This window comes from Papilio polytes, unplaced genomic scaffold, assembly GCF_000836215.1.
Source record: "Papilio polytes unplaced genomic scaffold, Ppol_1.0 DF823958.1, whole genome shotgun sequence".
NCBI classification, from domain to species: domain Eukaryota; kingdom Metazoa; phylum Arthropoda; class Insecta; order Lepidoptera; family Papilionidae; genus Papilio; species Papilio polytes.
Genome location: NW_013525246.1, coordinates 593,000 through 617,347, shown reverse-complemented (window position 1 = coordinate 617,347; position 24,348 = coordinate 593,000). Strand labels below are relative to the sequence as shown.

Here is a 24,348-nt window from a genome sequence, read left to right as displayed (position 1 = left end):
AAGTATGCTTCCTCTATAAATTTTTGAATCTCTATGATAAAAATAGAGAGAACCAAATACATCAATCTTACTAATATCATAAATGCGAAAGTTTAGATGGACGTTTGTTAGAGTTTGTAGCCTAAACTTCTGAACGGATCTCGATAAAATTTTGCACTGATGTAGAGGATAGTCTGGAGAACACATATGCTACCTTAGTTTTGTTTTTTTTTAAGTCCACACGGACGGAGTCGCGGACGAAAGCTAGTATGAAAAATAAAACTTATTTGATTTATTTACTAGCTTACACTCTCTTCTCCGTCCGGATGGAATTAAAAAAACAAAAGCAAGTAGCCTATTTGTTCTCCCAGACCCAGACTATCCTCTACATCTAAGCTAAAACATTTATAGTCCAAACTGGTTGTAACTGGATATGACGTTTATTTTTCGAAGCTTCTAGAGTAATAATTCGAGGAAGAGTAATAAATAGTGGGTGTGTGTAGATAAAGGTTATCTCGAGTTATACAATTTTTTTCAAGTATGTTATCAGTATTTAGTTGTTTGTGAATGACGCGATACTTAATAAAGAGAACATCATTATTTTAATGAATAATCAAAAAGATTGAATAAACTTTAATAGTATTTTTATAACAAGAACAAGAATTGTTTGTTACATACATTGGATTAAGACTTAATTCTATGTAGATTTACAGTTTATTAAAGTGGATTAAAAAAAACATAATACAGTGGACAATTATTTCATTCTGTACAGTTACCAAAATAGGGAAGGTTTTCTTCTTATTGCTTTGAGTTTACTTTGAATTATATTTACAAAAGTTAGTGTATCAGGAACTTGCCAACCTTTGCTGACTCCATGTTTTTTAATGAAAATTAGTAATATTGCTAACGCATGCTCATCCAAGCCAGGTCTTATATTTGAGCCATCATGTTTGCCAATGGCTATTTCACCAGTTAATGAACACACACTCAATGCACTTGCAGAAAAGATAATCTGTAATAACATTATTGTTAATTCATTACAATTTTTTGCCACAGCACAACTATAACCTAATCTATTTTTATTGACATATATATTATTCTTTGGGATTAGTTCAACAATTTTTGGACCAGGTTTACGATGTCGTAACGTCCATCTTGTATCATTTGGGTCGTAGTCTGGAGGTAAAACAAACAGACGTGGTTTCTTAGTAAGTGTAACATCTTCAACATCAGGATTATTTTTGCGGGTCTGTTGATCTTTGTCTCTTGCAGCTGAGGTACCTTCAGGTAAAGATGAAATTGCTGACTCTGTCTGTTCGTTATTGCTTCTTGTTACGTTTTTATCTTTCAAATCGCAATAACTATTAAGATCAGTAATTACTTTTTCAAATGTTTTAGTATAGTCATAAAACGCTTGGTGAATAGTAGTCATCGATTCATGTTTACGAGCTAAAGTTACATCTATGATGTTTAATATATTGTTAAATTCGCTTATAAATGTATTTTCAATAATTCCATTTGAATCATTTGATGTTTTGGTGGTAATTGGAAAATGTTCATCTAATTCATGCTGTGAGTTGCATTTGGAATTTACTTTGTTTTTATTCAATTTTTCTTTAGATGATTCTTTTGTAAATATATCTTGATTTTGTTTATAGTTTAGAGGTAAAGTAAACGAACTTGATTGTTTCTTAATTTTAACATGTTTATCGTCAGAATTATCTGTTGAAGCGCTGTCTTCAGAAATGGACAGTTCTGTCTGTTGCTTGTTGACTTCTGTTACCTCTTTAAGTTTTAACTCGCAATAATTATCAACGTCATTTACTGCTCTTTGGATTCTTTGTGCATACTCATAAAACGCATTGCGTATAGTACTCATTGAGTCATATAAAGGAGCTATAGTTGTATTTATATTGTTTAAAATATCATTCAATTCATTAATCAAAATATTTTCCTTAGTTTCTTCAGAATCTGTTGACAATTTGGTAATTGGAAAATTTTCTTCATTTAGTGATGCCTGCTGTAGAACGCGTGGGATATTTTTGGTTACTTCTTGATGAGTACTTCTTGGACTATCGCTGGGACTTACGCTAGACATCGAGGATATAATAACATTTGGAGATAATGGGTAGTGAATCGGCGAATGTTGTTGGGGATCTAAATTTTCCAGATATCCTCTTTCATGTGACTGTTCAGTTACATCATCATGTTGGTTCTTTATGGCTGGACTATTTTGTACAATCGATTGTTGGTTGTTTATACTTTGTAGCGACAAGCTTTTATTATTGTGCAAACGAGAATGATTTGCTAAATTCCTAGAATTTTGTAGAGATGATGAAGATGTGTTTCTCGATGAATCTTGAAGTACAGGTCCTGGATTGATGTCACGATTTTGTTGATTGACATTTTGTATTACTATTTCTGGCCCTTTTACGCGTTGTCTTATAAGTTTGTTTCCGTTACTTTTTATTGGTATTATTTTTCTTTTAGTATCTGCTGTAGAAGTCCTAGCTCGATTATTTATCGAGTGTTTGGAGGCTGTAAAAAGTTATTAAAAAAAACCTGTTATTAATAAATTCTATTTGATACAGATAATATCAACATGTAAATTTACTTTTTTACAGTTTTTCAAATCATTTATTCTTATTGTTTAATAATCTTATTGTACAGTGGAATAATTACAAGATAAAATTAGTCACTTAACATCAAAGTGTTGTTAGAAAAAAATATATATAACTTACTCTTAATTTTCTTCTCCATCTCTAAATGTCGGATTTTTTAACGTTACTCAGAGTCCAAATGCAATAATATGCATTAAAAATATTACCTTTAAAAAAAAAGATAGTCGGTTAAACACTACAAAAAAACAATTAATCTATACTAATGTCATAAAGAGGAAAGATTTGTATTTTTGTATGTATTGAAATAACTCAAAAACTACTGTGCCGAATTTAAAACTTCTTTCAGCAATAGGAAGGTTATTTATCTGTGAGTAACATGGGCTACTTTTTTTAATTTCACGCAGACGAAGTCGCGAGCAACAGCCAGTACTATTATAAACGAGAAAGTCTAAATAGATGTTTGATACTTAGTGTCTACCTAAGGGATCACGATTAAATTTGGCAGTTGTAAAACATAGTATAGAAGACGAGATCGACTACTTACAAAACATTTTTAACTAATTTTCGCCCGCGACTCGAACTAAAAAACCAATTAAAATGCTGTATTTAAATAGCCTATGTGTTCTTACCATCCTCAACATCTGTGCTAAATTTCATCGAGAGAGAGAAACATCCACCCATAACGGAATAAATACTCTCCTGACTCTAAGCTCCTAACCAATTTTCAGCGATATCGGTATAGCCGTTCTTGAATTATAAGTAGTGTAAATGTTGTGTTTACCTTACTGCTAAGATGTTTCACAATCTTCATCAAGTTTCCAGTTTTGTCCGTATTATTTATTTCTTATCACACGGTTGTTTCTCTTAGATCTTCATTAGGGAATGCCACTAGAATAGTCCCCAATGTTCCATGTTTTATCCAAGCGTACGGTACAACATAAGGAACATCCTTGAATTTAATCACATAATCATTATTATTAATAGTAATCTGAAATTAAAGAAATTAGCATTTATAAGACTAGCTTTTGACCGCGACTCCATCCGCTTGAAATTTGAAAATAATAAAAAAGAAATGACAAAATATAACCTCATAGATAAATTACCTTTCTAACAGTGAAAGTATTTCTTAAATTGGCCCAGTAATTTTTGAGTCTAATTATCACAATCAAACATACAAAATTTTCCCTCTTTATAGTATTAGTATAGCTTACCTAATTTCAAATCTATAAATAGCACAATGCTAGTGAGTCAATATACTTATTTGTACGTGCGTATGCGTAGCGACGATACAAATTATGTTTTAATATAAAAATATAATAAATATTTACCTTTATACCTATAAACTATCTAAAACTACATTGAATATATCTTCAACTATGACTCACTTATTTATTATAATGAGTAAAATATGAGTAGAAAAGACTTTGGAGTTTATACACAAATATTTCTCTACACAGACGCGTTAACACAGCGAAAGATGGCGTCGGAATAACTATTATACTTATGCCAAATTCGCGCGCGGTTTACACTTGGCCAGTACAGTTGGTAAATAGCGCTCTGATTGGGCCGTCAAACTGGCAGAGTGTAAACGCTAACTGACACCAACGAATCTCGCTTGTCGGAACTGCACTGGACAAGTGTGTACCGGGCATCACATTATGCCAGTATAGTTTAAAATAGCGTTCACTATTTGGTAAGATAGGATGAACTTTAAGATGAAACAATAGGCAATATGATCTTGACGCCAGACTTTCTAGAAGATTTTAGAATATGTTTTTAGAATCTATGAAATATTGTACATTTTACAAAAGTTGCAATTTGAAGAAGCGACTAGTTTTATTATTATTTTCATTGCTTGCTCTCGAAACTACTCTACGTTTTATTACCATTAGGGAACTACTCCAAAGTAAAATTTAAATTGTAAATAGTGGAAACCGTGGAACAGGCTTGTGTTTAGCTCCTATTTATTTATTTAAAAGTCTCTCAGCACATGTGTTGATCTTCCGTGGTACTCAGATTATGTTTCTCTATTTATTTAGCAACGAGCTGTCGCCTGCAAACTTCGTTAGTGCGATTTTTTTTGTCATCTATCGCATTCCCGCGTGCATCTACTTACTTCATGTTATCTTTCAAAGTCCCATCAATTTCGGACCACTCTTTGCATCATTTTGAGGGAGCGAAATTAAAAATAAGAAACCTATAATATGCCAGCCAGTCTTTGTCACCCTTCAGTAAATGTCCGGTCGAAATCAGACCAGCCGTTTCGGAGATTGTCCAGAACAAACACGGCTTGTGGATAGACAGACAGACAAAGATAAATGCGATTTTTGATATCAGCAACGCAAATTCATTATCTTCAAGAAATCTGGATTTTGCTTTTGATATTACAGACACTCCAATTTTATTATATATCTAATCTTTTTATATCAGGGTTTCAAAGGTAACTGCTCGCTCGTTATATTAAAAAAAGGCTTTATAAATAAATAAGTAATAAATATAATAACAATAGATTATAACAATTTGGATTATAATTACATGGAATATAATTAGATAACAACATTACAATAAAATTAAAGCTTATTTTCTAAACTAATTTTTGGAATCACACACATAAAATATCTAGTAATACATATAGACTATGATACTGGTGATATTGTAATTCTAAGGGTGAAATATTTTTTTCAAACTTTCTCTATAGATGCGTGGAAAGAAACGCCCAATCACTTTAACTAGTTTATAAAGTGTAAATGCGCGTGCACATATGCGAGGACATGATGCAAAACACAAAAATTTGCAAAATAACTTACAACAAAGTAAATACAAAAATCAACAACAAAAAAATAATCAAAAATACATTCTTTTCGAACCTATTTAAACATGTTTCAATAAAAATTCTTATAATAATTAATAAAATGAAACACTATTTATTGACTAAAAAATCTCAAAAAATTAATGAAAACAAATAAATAATCTATTACCTTCCTAGGTTTTAATATACGCTTTGGTTATACAGATACAATACAATCAGTCAATGTCTTAATAACAATTGCACCAAAATTCTTATAGAAAAAGGTATGAAAAAACAACAATGATTCGTATCGTACTCTCTGTTGTTAAATAAACACATAGTTTGAAACAAAAAAGACTTCGACTATTTTAGTTTTTATTACAAAAAAAAATCATACAGACGAATTGAGTACCACCTACTTTTGGGCAGTCGGTCAAAAAGTAAACTACAACTAAGCTACAATGTTTATTGTATTTTTGGAAGTCTCATCATCACAATCACCATAATATACGTCCCGATTGAGGGGCTCGGACCCTTCCTTAAGTTTGAGGTGACTAAGTCCCCATCCTGTAAGACATTTACGCGCGCATAAAACCCTGAACTATTATTGAAAAGGTCCACAGCCATCGCCACCGGGGTTTGTGATAAAAAAGGGGTGACAAGAACATTTACCAAGGGGGCCAAGTGCGGGTTGACTTCTCACAAATCTTTTCAATTTCATCGCCGATATTTAGAGGTTGTATCAAGATGTTTTCCTTCGCCGTAAGTACATCGGGTAAATTATATACATATGAAATTCGGAAATTGAAATATACATTGGTACATGGCAGGATTCGAACGTAGGACCTGCAGATTATAAGTCAAGTACTTAAGCCCCTTAGCCCTCGATGCTTTATTTTCAAGATTCAATCATTTTTAGAAGTGGTTTTCATGTATTTTGCTATTTCAGTAGCAGCAGAAGCCGGAAAATAAATGCTTATAAAACCTATTGTGCCGACCCCGCGTTAGTGGGATAAAGCCAGAGAGACAATAATAATATAAAACTTAACTATAGTAGTTAAAAAAAAATGAAAAAAACATACAGAAGAATTGAGTACCTCCTTCTTTTGGGAAGTCGGTCAATAATAGCTAAGCGGTTTTTTTCCATCGAATTTCAAGAAGTCTATTGCGTAAACTAGTTTCAACAGATTTAAGATCAAACGGCTCCCAACCATTTATGAATCCATGAATTTCTAAATATTTTAACAAAATTCTTATTCCTTCTCCATCTAAACCAGGGCGGACATCCAACTCGCAAGTATTTAATGTATTTTTCTTACGACCAATCAGTGTGCATACACTTAGCGCGTTTTGGGAGAATATTTCTACTAATAACAATCGTCCTAATGTTCTATAAGTATTTGCTACTCTTTTACAACTATTCAAACTTCTCTCATTTACGTATATATTACTACCAGCTATAAGTTCAACAACTCCTGGTACAATTGCTGGATATCTCAAGGTCCATCTGGAATCATTTGGGTTATATTCCTGAGGTAAAACAAACGAACACTTTGAACAACTTTTGCTTTGGATGACGAAAATCTGGTGCGTCGACCTTACGGGAGTAAGATAAGGCAGGGGAGATGATGAAAACTTTGAACAACCCTTTTGTGTTTGAAGTTCATTCTGGCTATCATTTTCAACACGATCGTTATTTTTTCTGTTATCATGAATATTTTTACCATCAGCAATGTAATTAGTTTCAACATTAATATTCTTATTTTCGTTATTTGTAGGGTTTTCTTCAGGTTTTTGTGGTATACCCGATATCGATACATCGACATTATTTGTCTTCAGTCGTTTTATCATGTTAATAGTATCAAGTGTATTTTTGTTAAATAAATTGGACTTAATATCGGATTGATGATGATGCTTGGTTTCATTTTGAGCATAAGTTCGCTCATTATGATCTTTACTAGTCTTTTCATCCGTCTCTCCTTTGAATACTTTAAGATCTAAATCTTCAGTGGTTGATAAAGATTGCTCTTGAATTAAATGTTGGTACGCTAGCCAAAGTTGTTTTTTAAATGATTTTTTTGTATCTAAATCGCTTAGTACAGGACAAGATTCATTTTCTGTATTACTCTTAGAATGAATACCCTTTTCAGTATGATTTAGGCTAGGTTTTCCAGTACGCCTTTCTTGATCGTGCGGTTTTATAATAGATGGATCTTGAGTGACTCCTGAACGTTCTTTTCCACATGAACCATTCAATGGATAGGTAGAATGTATGAATGATCTTAATTTATTTTTCACAGCAGATGAAGTATTTAGATGTTTAGAGTTTTCATTAATGTCGCCAATTTTTATAGATATTTCTATATTCAAGTTTTCTAGAGACCCTTTTTCAAGTGTATGGTTTTCATGATTAGGTGAGAACAAAATTTTTGCGGATTTATTTAATATTTTCTCTGAAAGTTGACGCTTCTCTTCAGTACACGACGGAGTCCTGTTGATTGGTATTTTCACGTCTACCGGTATATTTCCATTTCTGGTTGTGCTTTGGGAGATATGACTTTGTTCGATAGGTATATCTACGGAAGATCTATTAAGTGTTTCTTGTATGTATAGCTCTTGATGAGTTGCACTTTCTGAATGCGCGCTTTGATCTCGAGAGTTTACATCACTGGATCTATCAAGTATTTCTTGTGCTCTAGGCTTTCGGGACGAATTTGTTTTATTTATTGTTAAGAATCGATTACTATGAGTATGACTAGATAACTGAGCATGTTGAGCTATCTTGTTTTTCAAGCGATATAATGCAGATGGAGTTTTTACTACAGTAAGTTTTGGAAAACTTTGCTGAACGTTATCACACGCATGTATTGATTTTGCAACTGACACATTTTCTTGATTTTGATTATGGCATAAAATGGGTCTATTTACCTTTGAAGACGGATTGTTGTGAGAGATACTGGGTACCAGTGACGATGGATTTGGCGCTTTTGAATAACTTGTCACGGTGACTTTTTCTTCAGGAATCTTGTATTTAGCTGAACTTGGATCTTGTTGAGATTGCGAATGTGAAGACTTGGTATACAATCCTGGATTTTGATGCTCATTATGCTTTCTTTTCGGTTTCATTTTTTCTGCTTTAGCTTTACTTGTATTTAGGCATTCTAGTTTTTCATTCATTGCATTTATCTTGTAATTTATGTCGTTTACAACTGTTGGCAAATTTCCTTCATTGTGATTCGTCAATGGCTGACCGGACTGAATGGCTTGAATTAAAAAACTTTCTTTCGTTGCTCTTTTTTCTAAAACTGTTTGTTCCACAGTATTATTTGTAACAGTAGACATTTCAACATCGGTTGTTGATTTGTATATTTCAATAAGTTTCCTTTGTTTTTTTAATGGTTCATTCATGGAAATAGGCGGCACTGGTTGTTTACTACTTCTTCCCTTCTGATCCGTTCTATTATTTCCCACATGCGGGATCTTTGTGCGACATACCTTTGCTGCAGGACCCAAAGACGAACTTAGAGTTTTTCTTTTGGTAGCTGATTTATTTTCTGAAATAAAACATTTATATAAATATAAATATGTAAGTTAAAATCAATACGATTTTTGTTTACGAAGTTATGGAGTACTTACCAACTTCTGTATTTGAATATTTAGTTATTTGAGGTTCATTATTATTCCTTGATTTTATATAGTTTTCTGCTTCCATAAAGGAATCTGTAAAGTCACATAATTATGAAAATCTAATGGTAATGTGTTCCTTAATAAGAGCATATGTTATATAGGATGTTCAGAAATGACGTGTCCCTATGCAAAACGGAACGGAACCACAGCTTCCTTAGTCGAAAATGACGATTTCACCTACACAAAGTTACGTTTAGACCTTAAATGGCACCACTGTTTTTGAAAATGTTTACTTTCAATAGATTACATAAATTTAAAACATTGATTTAATTCAAGGAACCTAATTTTTAAGCACTAATCATGATAGATGCCAGACACTACCATCTGTTGCACGAATTTTTCAACTTGTCCCCGCAATAATACGAGCAAGTGAAAGGAATAAAAGTTAACCAAAAAAAAACACCTAATAACTTAATTTAGTGTGATTAACCATTTTAAAAATTACATTTATGTTGCTTAGTAATATAATTAAATGAACATGATTTTTTTCATTGACCGACTTCCTAAAATAAGGAAGTACTCAATTCGTCTGTATGTTTTTTATTTTTCATTTATACAAGTAGGTTTTTTTTAAATAAATAAATAAACTCACCACTTCTAAATTGCACTTTAACTTTATAATAACGCCAATCTCTTCGAGCCAAACTATTGTCTTGTACAAGTTGTTTAGTAAACAGCGAATACTCGGCCGGATATGCTACAGAATGGTTTTGGCCTCTTTTATCAAACTTCATCCATCCATGCGGGACACAAACTTCTAAATCAACAGTATCGTAAGGTTTTTCCAAAAATCTAACGATATAGTACTTATGTACATATTCATCTGTCATCTGTAAACAAAGCAAATAAAAAAAATGAGGAAAAAATTATCCTTTCATCATCATTTTGGTGCGACAAAGCGGCTGGAGATTTGTGACGTCACCAAACAACAAAACATTCGATTGGTTCTTAGAGTTAGCAAAAGTTAAAAACGGATTAAATCCGTCTATAACTTTCGAAAAGCACATATACACACATAAAAACGGGTTATAATAAATGTTAAAAAATGCAACCACGAGAGAATACACAATTATGTGTTTATGAAAATGTTTACTCCGAAATGTACACGACCTTATTTTATTTAAATATCATTTCTGGTACAAATAAGTGGTAATTAATGAATTTCTATTCATTTTTTCGCATCGCGCCTCGACCGCCAGAGCGAGAGAAGAGAGAGAGATGGCAGATTGAAAATTTTGGAGTAAGCTACAGCGGATGACTAATAAATCCGAACATGCACGTGGCACGTACCGTATTATACGACAGAAACAAAAATTAGATTTAATTTAATTCTTAGCAGAACGTTACGTTTAATTTCATACGTAGTTTTATACACATAGATAACAAATTCGAATGACCCATGTTGGTAAATAATTTCTCGCGATTCCAGGAAACAAGCGGTATTTTGAATTAAAAGTACAACAAAACAGTTAATTTTTTTTTTTCGTAACTATAGTTGGTGATTGTATTTATGCACAGTAGCAAAATATAAATAGCTAGTTACAAAAACCACTAGTTTTATAACACGTGACGCCGAACAAGTCACTAGTTTCGTTACGTTTCTCGAAAATGACATAACGATTTACGTCTAAACCGTGTATTGTCCTACAAGATTCATTTGTCTGTTTGTCAAAAAGGTGCCACAAGAGCCTTGTGGCAGTCCACTAATCATTAAAAGAAGAAGAGCCATGTGGCACTCTATTGAAAACAGCGTCACCATAATAGATAAGTCACTTGCTTTGGCCAAAAGCTTTGCGTTATAGAACTTGGCGAGGGAATTTAAAAAAGTACACTTTTTCATGATTAACTTTCGCTACTAAATCACGTTATATTAAAAAAATCTATATAGACATGTTTTTATAGTAATAAACTTTTTATTTAATTTCCTTAGATAGCATGGAGAACATATATCGTATTTATTGAATTATGAAAATAAACAAAATAAGATTAGCTGTAACTAGTAGTAACAGTACGTACTATTTGATATATACTTGTATCTTCACATTACCTAGATGTTATATACGCTAAATATGAAAAAAAACTAATATTTTCCCATTCGGGAATTTTCCCGGGGCTTTTTCCCTATTTTTCCCATGTTTCGGTTTTTTCAGGATAACTTCCCATCTCTAGTATTGACAACACAGCGTCGCCATCTATCTATACTATTATAATAAAGCGTAAACACACACTTCTTGGTTACCTAAGATGTCAGCAATTACAGCATATTTTAGAATAAATCCGTTTATAATAAAAACATTCTACCTCCTACACTTACGTCATGCTTTAGACTATGTATTTTCACGCCATTAAACACAAGGGGTTAATATTTTGGATAAAAACCCTAATGTGGGAAAGAGGCCATAAGTTGCTGTTAACATCAAGCAAAATCAATCGGCAAAATTGCCATAGTAAAATAATTGGTATTTTGACATTTGCAATTAATTATTTGACACATGTAACTATAAAATAACATTTTCATAAGTTGATGCGGATGAAGTCGCAGGGGCTACACTAACAGCTAGTAATAGATAAGTCACTTGCTTTGGCCAAAAGCTTTGCGTTCTAGAACTTGGCGAGGGAATTTAAAAAAGACACTTTCTAATAATTTTTCGGTACTAAATCATATGACATATAAAAGAAATATTTATAGATATGTTTTTATAGCAATAAAAAATAAATTTGTTGGGGTTACTTATTCACACCAATCAAATAACTCGTCAAGAGCAATCAAATGAATCCAATCTCTATGGCTTTGCGTTGTTTAATTACGAAGTTCCATAGCCACCTTTCAGCTCCATCATCAGATCAGCTTTATGTCATAATATCCTATTTATACATGTATGCAAATTTTCAGCTCAATGTATACCGGGAAGTGGATCAAATTTAACTTGTAAAATATGATAACAAACAACGAACAGTTTAAATATCAGCCTCAAATAATAAATGATTCATAAATAACTAAATGAAAACAGATAAAACAAGATCACTCACCTTTAAGTATCAAATAAAACATATTATCACTTGATTATTGTAAACATCAATTTATTTCAGGATACAATAAAGAATTATTAAAACACTTGGATTGTATACCACTGTCACCCACGGAAGCAGAGATAGTACTGCAAACGAAACCAATTGCGTCTATCTCTTTTATATGCGATACTTATCCAGAACACGTGCGAACAAAACAAAACATCAGGACGGGAATACCCATCTAAATTGAGTTGCTGATGACTGAAAGTTTTTGTATTGTAAATCAATGATCGCCGCCACAAAACCTTACAACCAGGGTAATGAATGAAAGGGCTTGGCGAGTGGAGTATGGCATACTATGAAAAAAATACCGCCATCGCAAAATGGTTGACAAATTATTGCCCAACATAACAATATGTAAAAAAATTAGAACTTACTGCTTTTATTGTATACACCGAGAAAATTTTTGAATCAAATCACCAGATCAATTACATGTTTAGACTGGACAAGAGATTTATTCCTTTAATTGTATGCTACAGGAAATAAAGTTGCATTATGTAACGCAATCGAGATCTGGGGCGTAGTAACAAATCGCATGCCATAATACAGGTGTCCCGAGCGGACGGGAGGTCCAGACGAAGGCGGGGGTGAGGGCGGCGTATGGTTGAAGCTGACGCCACGCATCAGGAGTACATATCTGCGAGTTCGCGCCGCGCCGTTTTATCAATACTGAACGTCACTATACTGCTAAACATATCCAACACGTTGTTTCAGTCAAGTTAATTAGTAATTTCACATCTTGCAAAATACTATCTAATCACTTGTACACTGCGATAGAAATTAACGATTTTTGGGAACTATATTCTACGTAAATACACACTACAATTACTTAGTACTTGTGCGAACTAGTTCAGAATTAAAACACATTGGATATGCCCTAAGAAATGTTTAGGCAATAAAATATTCGATGCTCGCACGAGTCGCTGCGTAGAACACAATTTTAGGTGTAACGGGGAGCAGCGGGATGCGAGGGGAGAGTACTGCGAATCGCACAGCTCAAGGTCAGCCGCAAAAAATATTTTTTCCTCAAACTATATTCAAATTTCAAATAATACTATCTGGCGATGTCTGGATTTGTAAACAGAACCGAATTTAATAATAAAAAGAGCAATCATTCAAATAAGAATGTTTATTGTTTAAAACAATTTAACAATATCGCAAAATAATAAAAAATATAGATTAAAAATGATGCAGTAACGGCATTTATAACATCGAATATCTTGAAGAAATAAATTGTGAAAAAATTATAGGGTGGACTAGGAAGGAAACGGAAACTAGAACTTTAACGTAAACGGAAAAAACTAATTTCTGTTTTTCAAATGATTCCTTTTTTAATAAGTAATATATAAATATATCGTGCGTAAATCTTGTAAGAGTTCAATTATTTATTAATATTATTTCAAGCTCAAGGTCATATTATCAACGGAAAAACCCAGGGTAAAACCTATGAAGTTGGTTTTACCGTGGGTATTTTGGTAGAAATATAAAACCATTAAAACATATACTTTATGCCTACGGGATAACGTCGTAAATAATTTGGTATTATGCTCTTGACAGATTGGGTTTTTACACATAAAATACTGAAACTTGGCATCAGTAATATATCTGTTAACTGAAACGTGAATATAAACCCAATGAAAAGCTATAAACTTCTTGAATCAATTGAGAATACATTTGTTTACTAGCTTTCGCCCGCGATTCCGTCCGCGAGGAAATAAAAAACAAGAGTAAGTAGGGTATGGGTTCTTCCAGACTATCTTCTACATCTGTGCCAAATTTCATCGAGATCCGTTCAGCATTTTAAGCTACAAACTCTAACAAACATCCATCTAAACTTTTGCGTTTATAATATTAGTAAGGTTATGAAAATCAATATTTTTTGCAATAATAATGTAAATTAATGTAAGAACTTAGGGTAAAATGTATACAGGTGATTCTTATGGACGGATCAGAATCTTTGTGTAGGTAAGAGGACCTCAATAACTATCATTTAAGCCTCAAGTATGTTGCCCGATTTTAATTTTTGAAAAAACCGTAAAAATCTGCCTTCCTACTATTTGCCCGTACGTCCAGAACAATATGTCCTTGGGCTTTCGTGCCTCTATCCGTTTTTTGGAATAACTCACCTGGAGAACAAAATACAAAAAAATTTAAATTTCTTGAAAAAAAAAAAGATTTCCAACTTTGAGTCTATAATTTTTTTACATCTACATTTTTCCTACAAGCTTTTTCAAAAAATATACCTTCACAAAGCTTTTTCAATCAAATAAAATATTTTGTTTATTACATTTTTACAAAAATTTGCCAATTTTTACAAAAACATACCACACATATCTAGATTTACTATATTAATAATTACAACTAGCTTTCTATATGTCCCAACCTAACTGAGGGGCTCTCAGCTTATCCTAAATTAGGGTGACTAGGCCATAGGCCATAGGCCATAGTCAACGCTGGCCAAGTGCGGGTTGGTTGACTTCAAACATATCTTTGAATTACTTCACCGATATGCAAGTTGCATCACAATGTTTTTCCTTCACCGAAAAAATGTGAACGTGAAAAAAAATCGGAAAATTATCAGTACATGGCGGGATTTGAACCCAGGACCTGTAGATTACAAGGCAAGTGCTCAAACCAATGAGCCACCGACAATAGTTAGTCATCACTTAAAAAATCCTTCACACTACAAACTTCTCTTCCCTTGTGAATCAACCTGTATACTTTATTTTTTATTTTATATTTCTACTAGTTGTTCCCGTGCGACTTCATCGGCATAAAATTATGAAATTTTTATTTTATTGTTTACATTTGTCAAAATACCAATTACCTTCCTATGGCCATTTTGCTTCCTTGATGTTGGCAGCAACTTATGGTCTCTTTCCCACATTAGGGTTTTTATCCAAAATATTTACTTCCTAAGTTTAATGGCGTGAAAATATGTAGCCTAAAGCTTGACGCTGCATTGCTGACATCTTAGACAACAAAGAAGTGTGTGTTTACGCTTTATTATAATAATATAGACATAGATGAAATTCGAAAATCGTAAAACACATTACTACGAGTACATACATAAGTCAAATATTTTCAAACAAGCTACTTCCGAAAATAATCTAAAATAAAACAACGGCTTTTAAATTTGTTATCTCGTGACCTCAACTGACCTTTAAGAACAACTGATATCTATAAGTAAGTAAGGATTTGAGCCGCACACGTTTTACGCATTAATTTAAATAAAATTTGTTTTGACAAACCCAACATTGATAAAATGTGTTTAGCATGTGTTAAAATAAAAGAACTTCGACCAACACCTCAAGAAGCTCTCGCTAGACAGTTGGATTAAGGGCCCGATTCAAAAGGCGGTTATTTTAGAAACCGCACGAATAGTGAGGAGGTTCCTGTCTCTGCAGCCTTGACCACTGGTTGCTTGAGTCATCGGATTCCGCAGCTGGTGGTGCTCTATTTTTTATATGATATATTTTATTTTATTTTTATATCAAATGTAATGTAAAATGTATTGTATAGAAAATAAGAAATAAAGATATATGCAATTAAAAAAATAATAATAATATGAATAATAAAAAAAAATATTCAAAATTAGCTAGGTTTTTTGAGGATAGTGTGTCATATTTATTTTAAAATTTCTGCCAACCAGGTTAAACTTTATAGCGTTTTAATAACTCTCTGATTCACTGAAAATTACCAAAGCCAAAACAAATTCTTACCAGTCATTACGGCGCTAGCGCCTTACGAGGGAGGACTTGTGTCAAATTTGGCTGCGGTCCAGCTCGTGCGTCTTTCCGTAATTTCCCTACCATTGCTACGTTTCCCTATGCGATGTCCCAATATTTTCTTGAACGTCCAAATTTTGTGTTACGGATCTTGATGTAGTTTGCAGGCGACAGCTCGTTCTTTAATATTTGAGCGCATGAGTAAAGATTCCATTTTTAGTGTTTACTGATCATATAATATTAAATATTATGAATGCGAAAGTTACGATGGATGGATGGATGTTTGTCAGCGTTTGAAACGGCTGAACGGATCTCCATGACATTGTGCACAGATGTAGAGCATAATCTGAAAGAACACATAGGCTACTTTTTATCCCGGGAATAGTTAGGGTTCCCGTGGGATTCATTAATTATTTTTTTAATGTTTGCTCGATTATTCTACAACAGTTCAACATATCTTACCGAAATTTGGCACAGATATAAAACAAAGTCTGGAGTACACATGGGATAAGGTTCATCCCCGAGAAACGGTTCCCGTAGTTTTTTGTAATTTATATAGTTCGTATGTTTTCTAATACCATGCGGACGGAGTCGAGGGCAACATAGCTGTAGGGCAACATTTATTTACGCTTTACTAGCGTAAATAAATACATGAAAGCATACAGTGAATATATTAAACTAAAAAAAAAAAAAATATATATGATAACAATGGGCTGGAGGCTCAGCGTGTACCACATGGCCAATGCCACGCGGAGCTGATTTTCAGCCTGTCCCTGTGGGCCGCGTTGCGCCTCTACAGAGGTGCCCAACACTTGCACCATAATATATACAGAGAAAAAAGATTTCAGTGATATTTACTAATCTTCATACATATTTAATCATCATATATATCTAGTGGTTTACCTGACGGATCATAGATTCCTTAAAGATATATTTGAATTGAAATAACATTTAAAATAGACCTCCATAAGCCCGGCTCCAACGAGAAGAAGAATTTCATTGATGTATCCCTTTCTATCACAATAAATCTCCCGATTTGTTTGTGGCCATTAAACGAACGTCAACAGCTGCATTTTATTTTAATATTTGTGGGTTTATAATATTTCACGGTTTTGTTAAAAGAATCAAACGTTGAGCTGGGTTTAAGCTGGTAAAAGTTAGAGGGTGCTTGTTTTAAAGCGCACGCACACCTGAAACTAAACTATCGCACAACTGTTTAGTCGCTTTCATTCCTATGAGCTTATATGGAGGTGAGCACACTATTTGATTATTAGTTGTGCAACTAAACAGTTAAATGGACTACGAAACAATGGATAATCACACTAAAGTGTGATAGTCAAAGGTGTGCGCCCGCCCCTGTCACTAAAGACATGGGTGTCGCTATTTTTTTATACCTAAACCTCCGTTTTCGTGGCTATACACGGCTGAAGTCGCTTTCTCCGTGCGGAAATCCGTCTGTCTGCGGCCTGTCTTTGGAAATCGCTTTGAAATATTACCAGCGTTCATATGAACGCGCAGCGCTGATTGAAAACACCATTCGTTCAAAAACTACGAAGGCATTTAAATATCCAGACGACTATTTTAAAAAATAAAATTATCTGAAGTTAGTTTTTTTTTTAATTTTCACGCTTTTCAACTCTCTGTTTCTACAAATGGCAGGTATAAAACTATTGTATAGCACATAAACTTAAATTAGTTTTACTAATCCATGTATTGTGACAAGCGACAATAATCAAAAAAAACGAGTGGAATTTACTAAAGTCTCAAAGCTGATAAATTCTAATAACAAACATTTTGTGGTATAGATGTAGAATGCAGAATGTCCTTAATTAAGCATGTCCAAGCGGCCGGCGTGCCACGGGCGTTCTCAAACTTTACCCATTTGCATGTTATGAACCAACTTACCCCCTAAGTCAACGTTTGTACAGTTTCTATATTGTAGGTTAGGATAAAAAAAAATGTATAAGGTAAAGAGACCAGTTATCATTAATTCTTATTGAAGGTTTTATCCCTATTTTTCATTTTTTAATCCTCGAGGGGGAGGCGCTTGTTACAATATTGCGTTGTTTTTCATAAAGTGTCAAATGTCAATTATGCCTGGTTTACACCGGGCCATTACAGTCGGATGTACTTACTGCCGCCAGTTCCCGTTGCCATAATGTCAGTTGCATGCCAGGTCAATTATAATACGCGTTTTTCTAAAACTTGTTATTTGTGAAACAAGAATTAAAATAGTTTTGCTATAGCAGATAATATTATGATGTTTTCTTACAGAAAATCAAGCTGAGGCAATCTACAAAGTGTTAAGGAAGCTACTCAGACAAGAGACGTGACACGAAATGGAAAATTATTTAATTTCCTTTGACAATGTCGCGCTGCATTTCTCTTATCGAGGGACTGAACATTGAAAAACTTTATATAAATTAAAATGAAGTAAAAAAAAAACTATGTACACAGATTATAACTGAATAAATTATTTAAATAGTCTATACAATATATGTAAACAATAGAGTTTTCTATCATCCTCGTATTTTAAAGGAAGTAGCAGTATTTTCTGCAAATCAAACGCCACAGAATCCACTATTATCCAAGTCAGTGGGTTGTAAGTTGGAATTCTTATGTAAATTGTATTTTCCGGGATCGTTCTTTTTATTCTGTATTCGGAACACGTGAGCCAATCCCGCGCTCCTTGATTCCATGCACATTTCCGAACTGAAAACATTAATCCAAAATGGCGCTGGAAAAGAACGCGTGTTGGTGTTTTTGTTTTTTTTTTTTCAAAGTTGCATTAGTAATATTTTTTAAATAAAGTAGTATTTTAGAAAAACAAATATGAAGAGAAACTTTGTATTTATTCCACTAAACGTAATTAGAGTTTCGACTGTACTATTATTTAGTTCATATTGTTGAAGAAGCAAGTAATCTTTGGTTATTAAATATAACTCTACCGCACTTTAGACCTAAAGTTCAAAAGCTGGAGAATTAATAGAAACTTTGACCATTTACATGTTATGAGCAAAGTTTCTGGGGCGACCGTCGGATCGATTTATAAAATATTCATTACATACAATACTATGTTCTGTAAGATTTTTTATTGGGAACTCGATATCTTACGCGCTGTTCATACTTGGCCAGTACAGTTGGTCAGTAGCGCTCAATAACTATAAGTAAATCAACTGGCACCTGTAAGTCCATTTAATCTATGACTGGCCAACGCAACTGTCCAACTGTACTGGCCTACTTCATACCAGGATAGTAATTTAGTCGTGTACAATTTGATAGGAAAAGTAAAATGTTCTCTAACTCCCAGAAGCCGTACAGCCGGTTCAGAATTTCATACGAAATTCACAAACGTGACATGACGCGTAATCAAAATTGAAAGCCAATAAAGCGATATTCAATCTGCAATAAATTGGAAATTCACATAAAACTTTCGGCGCGAAAAATAACCTATTTAGCATTCATGTTGCGCGCCCTGTCATTACAAGCGAGCACGTCGTTGGTGTTACAAGTAAAAATAAATGTTTGTGGTAATAATAAAATGCTCGTAATGTTATTGAAGGCTTCCAACATTTCTAAAGTCGTAATTCCCAACATAAAATTTATTCAAACACCCGACTATAAGATCTATACAAGCTAATGGGGCTATTCGTATGAATGAAATAGGCATTCAACAAGACGGACTGATAATGTTATCAGAGGTAGAGAACTAGACCGCCAGAGAACCGTAATGGAGTTTAATTGAACAGGTGGATAAAAAGGCTTCAAACTGTTATAGGAACTCCTTTGAAAATTGTGCAGCAATAATATAATACTATAAACTTGCTGAAAGTTGTAGCCATTATAATAAAAATATAAAGACGCATTTTGTAAATATTTAGAAATCTAAATTTTTTTTTTACCTTGATAAAATTCAACTCAATTTCATAAAATTACAACGTTCAGAAATTGCATTTGACATTTTAAATCATTTGCATCATTCTGATTTCCAAAGTTCCTTTTAAAATTACTTGCATAATTATTCAATTAAAAGTATGAAAAACCGTTTGGGTTTTAAAACATTTTAACAAAACCCAAAAATGCACGTGATAACATTTCTGATTTCCGAACGAGTAAACGTCAAAATTTTATATCTGCGTGTGCTTTCAGCCGTGAACTTTCAAAATTTCACGTTTTCACGTTGTCGTTTTGTTAAGTTTCATATTGTTAATTCGTGATTCATTTTTCCGCATTCATCAGTAATGGCTGGGAAACTGAATAAGTTTGAAACTCCCAGCTCCGCGAGCTCCGATAGGTAATTCGTGTGTGCTTAAATGTTATGTTTGTTTGCCCAGCTGGTTACTGTCAACAAAATTTCGTTTAAAGGACATTCATGTTTAGTATGAGTTTGTTCTTCATAGCGTACGTCCGGTGTATATATAAGTAGTGTATCAGTGCTTCATAAAACTTTGAATTTAAGGTTAAAACGTAACACCGCCTGAAATATAACCTTATCCATGCATTGTGATTTGTGATTTATTTTTAGACATTTATTTAGTACATTGACGGCTTACTTTGCGTAAGATCGCGCTGTGAATCAAACACGTGCTAAACCTCACAACTAGATCGCATGTAAGAAGTCAAAAAATTAACAACCATGGAGGCAGCTTCATTGATCTTCCCAAATCCGTAAGAGTTTTCCAAATTTTTGGTTACTTTACATAAATGTTTTATTTACTGCACAAACAAAGTGGTAGTGATGATAATGGACAAATGTAACAAATAATCACCTTGCTATATCATAATCATATAAATTTAATGTCTAAACAAATTTTGCACAAGTACATAACAATGTAGTAAATTTGACCTTGTATAGATAAGAAATAATGAAACAACAAACATATGATAAAATCATGTAAAATATACATGCAGTGATAACAATCAAAACCTTTCAAATAAACAAAGGTTTTTACCCATTTTGTAAAAATATAAATGTTTATCAAACATACAAAGAAACTGAAAAAGATATTATCTGTACACAACCTTTTCTCATTAAATAATGTAGAATTATAATAATAAATAATTATAATTACACAATAGGCCAAAATTCACCAATGTTTTCTGATAAAACACTCAAAGAAAGTTTATAAAACATACTTTCCAATTTTAATAATGTTACATCATACAATAATCTGCACATTTGAATGTAAATGCTTAACAATTATTCTAATTGCCGTGAAAAAAAATTAATTGCCTTTCAAATTAGTCACTTTACAAAACTAGCAAGGTTTTTAATAATAAAATACAATGTTATTATAGCATAACCAGAAATACAGGATTCATTTTTAATTAGCAGTAAAAAAAAATCTTAAACATCATTATTTTTTATATAAACAATAATAAAGCCCTTATTGAAATAAAATTGCCATTCCTATGAGTCTTCTCCACTGTCAAATAACTTATAAGAAAAGGTTGGGAAGAGAATGGGACTAAAATTAAGTCTCTAGCATGAATACTCATTGGATTAAATTCATAATGAGAAAGATGAGTCAGCTATGAGAGAGCCAGCTTTTCAGTGTGTAGATGTTAAAGTGGGCCTGCTGTTGAAATGGCATTACAACTTAATAAAAATAAACTTAATTAGAACGGAGACTTATTACAATTTGCATGTTCTAGCTTCTTGGTAATTTTAAAAGACTATTAGTAGTTATAGATTAACTAAGATTTTAACAGTGGTAGTGCCCTCTTTAACATCTTAGCATGAATGGGCCGGCACACCCGGTGTAATACTACAACCACACAGAAGACAGGCGTGAAGTGGAAGAGGCCTAATTTAATTCCCTTTCTCTTTACCACCCTTTTCTTACAAGGAGAGGTTGGGAAGGGGAAGTAGAGGGAAGTAGATTTGACGGTGGAGGAGACGCATAGGAAGGGGAAAAATCCACTTTATGTACATCTCCTCCTCCGTCGGATAAGCGGCAGCGGTTGCGTCGCCATTTTGGCGGATTCAGGTTGCCGCTTGCTCGTTTGTCATCTTATGATATAAAAAAAATTAACTTTCCTAATCCACACAGATTAGATAATCAAGTAATAATAAAAGCACTTTCATGTTATTGATTACTCATCAATAACATTTACCATTGTGCCAATAACTTAAATCATTGTGTAATAAAAAAAACTGATTTAAATCTAATCATGTGATTATAAGGTGTCACAGTGGTCTAAAATATTACTTGAAGTCCTTACTTTAATTTTATAAAGCACAGTTTTTACTATGTTACTAATATAATTGGAGAAATTTAGATTATAGCTGTTTCCGTGCGGCTTCATCCGCATGGAATTATAGAAGCATTATTTTCGTTTTTATACATTTGTTGAATTCTCAATTGCAAATGTCGAAATTCAAATGCTCAAATGATATAAAGGTGTATCACGGCTTTGCTTCCTTGATGTGGTTGTTTTTTATAAACTTCTACAGACTCTTGGTCTGTACTCTTTTTTGCACAGTCTGTTTTTCTTTTCTTTTTTTTGTTTATTCTTTTTTGTTGCGTAATCTTTATAACGCTAGAGAGTTCCTATTTTTTTTAATACAAAAATTTTACTTATACTAGCACGAGAGTTGTCAGTGGCGACGGATGTATCCTTGAACAGAGTCTATGTAATGTAATAAATTACATAGCTACCTTGATGTTGGCAGCTTGTAGTTTATAGTCCCTTTCCCACATTATGGTTCATTATTTACGCCATAAGTTTAATAGCTTTAAAAAAGCCTAAAGCATGTCGTAAGTGTAGGGCTTTTTATCAAAGAAAGTATTATTAAAAATTTATTTGGACATTCTTCGCCACAAAGTAGTGTATGTTTACGCTTTATTATATCAGTATAGATAGATAGATATTTGAAGCTATCTCCTGAATCATTGAATGGATCTCATTGGAATATCATTTTACAGATTGTTGTATTGCAAGGTCAATAAGACAAGAAAAGTGATAATAAACCTTGACACCAAAAAGATATCCACAATCAATAATTCTATAAATATTTCAATATTTATAAGAATGTAAAATTTCTCTGTTGTTTTTTAATTAATTTGTTTTATACTTATACTGTGCCTTAATATGTGAATTTAATTAAATGTAATAAAGACTAGCTTTTGCATGTGACTTACTCTAAACGCGATTAGAGTAAAACTTAGTAACCTATGTACTGTAGTTACCTTAGTAACCTATGTAGCACAGCACTGCCGAGCGGTGACTGAATACAGGGTTAGGTATCTTGGTTCGCCGAGATCGCTCCCGGAGATCACCAGCAATATAAAGGGTCTGCTGAGGTTCTTCGGTGAGCTGGGTTGGCTGGAGTAATCCATGTCCTATTCTCACGCAAAATACGCGCTAGTCTTGGAGTTGCGGAAACCGTAGCCCCTACTACTACTAGTAACCTATGTGATCTTCCAGACTATGTTCTACATCTGCGAGAAAGTTCTATACTATGTTCTACATCTGTGACAGAGTTCTTCTAATCTATGTTCTACATCAACAAGAGGCTTCTTTCAGACTAAGTTTTACATCTGTGCCTTTTAGTGACATCAGTTAGGCCAGTCTGGAGACTAACATCCATCCATCCATTTTAAAAAAAAATGTGTTACAAGAAACTCATTGTTATATTGTTGCAGTGACACGGAGCTGGCTTTAGAGTTGAACGAGCAAGTATTCCTGGATGAAGAGGACTATTCCCGTGCCCCGGCTTCGCCTACCACAGTACCCAATGTACGGCCATACCGACCACCTTCTACAGGTAATAATAAATTTATTATTTAAATGCCTTATAGATCAACTGATAGTACCTAAAGTCTACACTAAGTGTTTCCCTTAATGATTAACAATTTTTAGTATGTTATTGATGAGTTAACATAAGAAAATATATTTTTCATCTATTTATCTATTTTTAAAAGATGTTTTGATTACCAAATACTTATTCGCTTTTTTAAGTACTGTTTTATTATTATTGAGTTATTTATGTAACAACTATATTATAAGCATCAAAAAGTCTAGGAAATAACTGAATACACTTCCTAGTTCCTTTCTCTATCAACCTTGTATTCTCCAAGATACTGCTTTTTATATGTAGGTTAATGTTGTTAATAAAGGTTACAATTTTTATGTTTTATTGTATTTTATATTTGTTTTTATTGTTCGACTTACCTTCGTTTGAATCGACGACCTCTAACTTCTATACGATTTGAATTATCAACACGATTTCATTTGACCATTAAAACCTTTAAGCACAAATAGCCTAATAGTTTCTGGTAGGGGCTAACCATCTTAGAAACAGGGTTCGAATCCCGGCATTCGACTATTGGGAAGTTTACCCTTTTTTTGCCCGAGGTGAATGCATCTTGCGCATACTCCGCGCCCAGGGGGACGCGGTAGTTTTGTGGGACTCTCCCCCATAATGGATGGCATACCCACTATACCCCTCGGTTCCTCCAACGCCTTA

General features: G+C 33.2%; 3 protein-coding genes across 6 annotated transcripts in view; 1 reads left to right on the top strand and 2 right to left on the bottom strand.

The window, feature by feature from the left end:
* Positions 1-643: 643 nt before the first annotated feature.
* LOC106101691 lies at positions 644-4,312 on the bottom strand. 2 transcript variants are annotated; one of them, XM_013281000.1, is made up of 4 exons: positions 3,929-4,312; positions 3,387-3,588; positions 2,721-2,806; positions 644-2,517 (listed from the first exon to the last, which is right to left on the bottom strand). In XM_013281000.1, the coding sequence occupies exons 3-4, from the start codon at positions 2,737-2,739 to the stop codon at positions 752-754; spliced, it is 1,785 nt and encodes a 594-aa protein (XP_013136454.1). In that variant the 5' UTR covers positions 2,740-2,806; positions 3,387-3,588; positions 3,929-4,312; the 3' UTR covers positions 644-751. The 2 variants fall into 2 exon arrangements, with proteins under 2 accessions (XP_013136454.1, XP_013136453.1); XM_013280999.1 differs by having other exon boundaries at positions 3,382-3,588; positions 3,929-4,311.
* Positions 4,313-5,792: 1,480 nt separating this feature from the next.
* LOC106101737 lies at positions 5,793-17,808 on the bottom strand. Of its 3 annotated transcripts, none has more exons than XM_013281058.1 (4): positions 17,781-17,808; positions 9,668-9,905; positions 9,025-9,108; positions 5,793-8,942 (listed from the first exon to the last, which is right to left on the bottom strand). In XM_013281058.1, the coding sequence occupies exons 2-4, from the start codon at positions 9,903-9,905 to the stop codon at positions 6,517-6,519; spliced, it is 2,748 nt and encodes a 915-aa protein (XP_013136512.1). In that variant the 5' UTR covers positions 17,781-17,808; the 3' UTR covers positions 5,793-6,516. The 3 variants fall into 3 exon arrangements, with proteins under 3 accessions (XP_013136512.1, XP_013136511.1, XP_013136513.1); XM_013281057.1 differs by lacking the exon at positions 17,781-17,808 and adding an exon at positions 15,870-16,168; XM_013281059.1 differs by lacking the exon at positions 17,781-17,808 and adding an exon at positions 12,106-12,409.
* Positions 17,809-20,006: 2,198 nt separating this feature from the next.
* LOC106101672 (uridine-cytidine kinase-like 1) overlaps positions 20,007-24,348 on the top strand; it is a 13,062-nt gene continuing 8,720 nt past the window's right edge. Inside the window, exons 1-2 of the mRNA XM_013280981.1 lie at positions 20,007-20,169; positions 23,525-23,646. Coding sequence (XP_013136435.1) covers positions 20,117-20,169; positions 23,525-23,646 — 175 coding nt within the window. The 5' untranslated portion in view covers positions 20,007-20,116. The remainder of the gene's footprint in view (positions 20,170-23,524; positions 23,647-24,348) is intronic.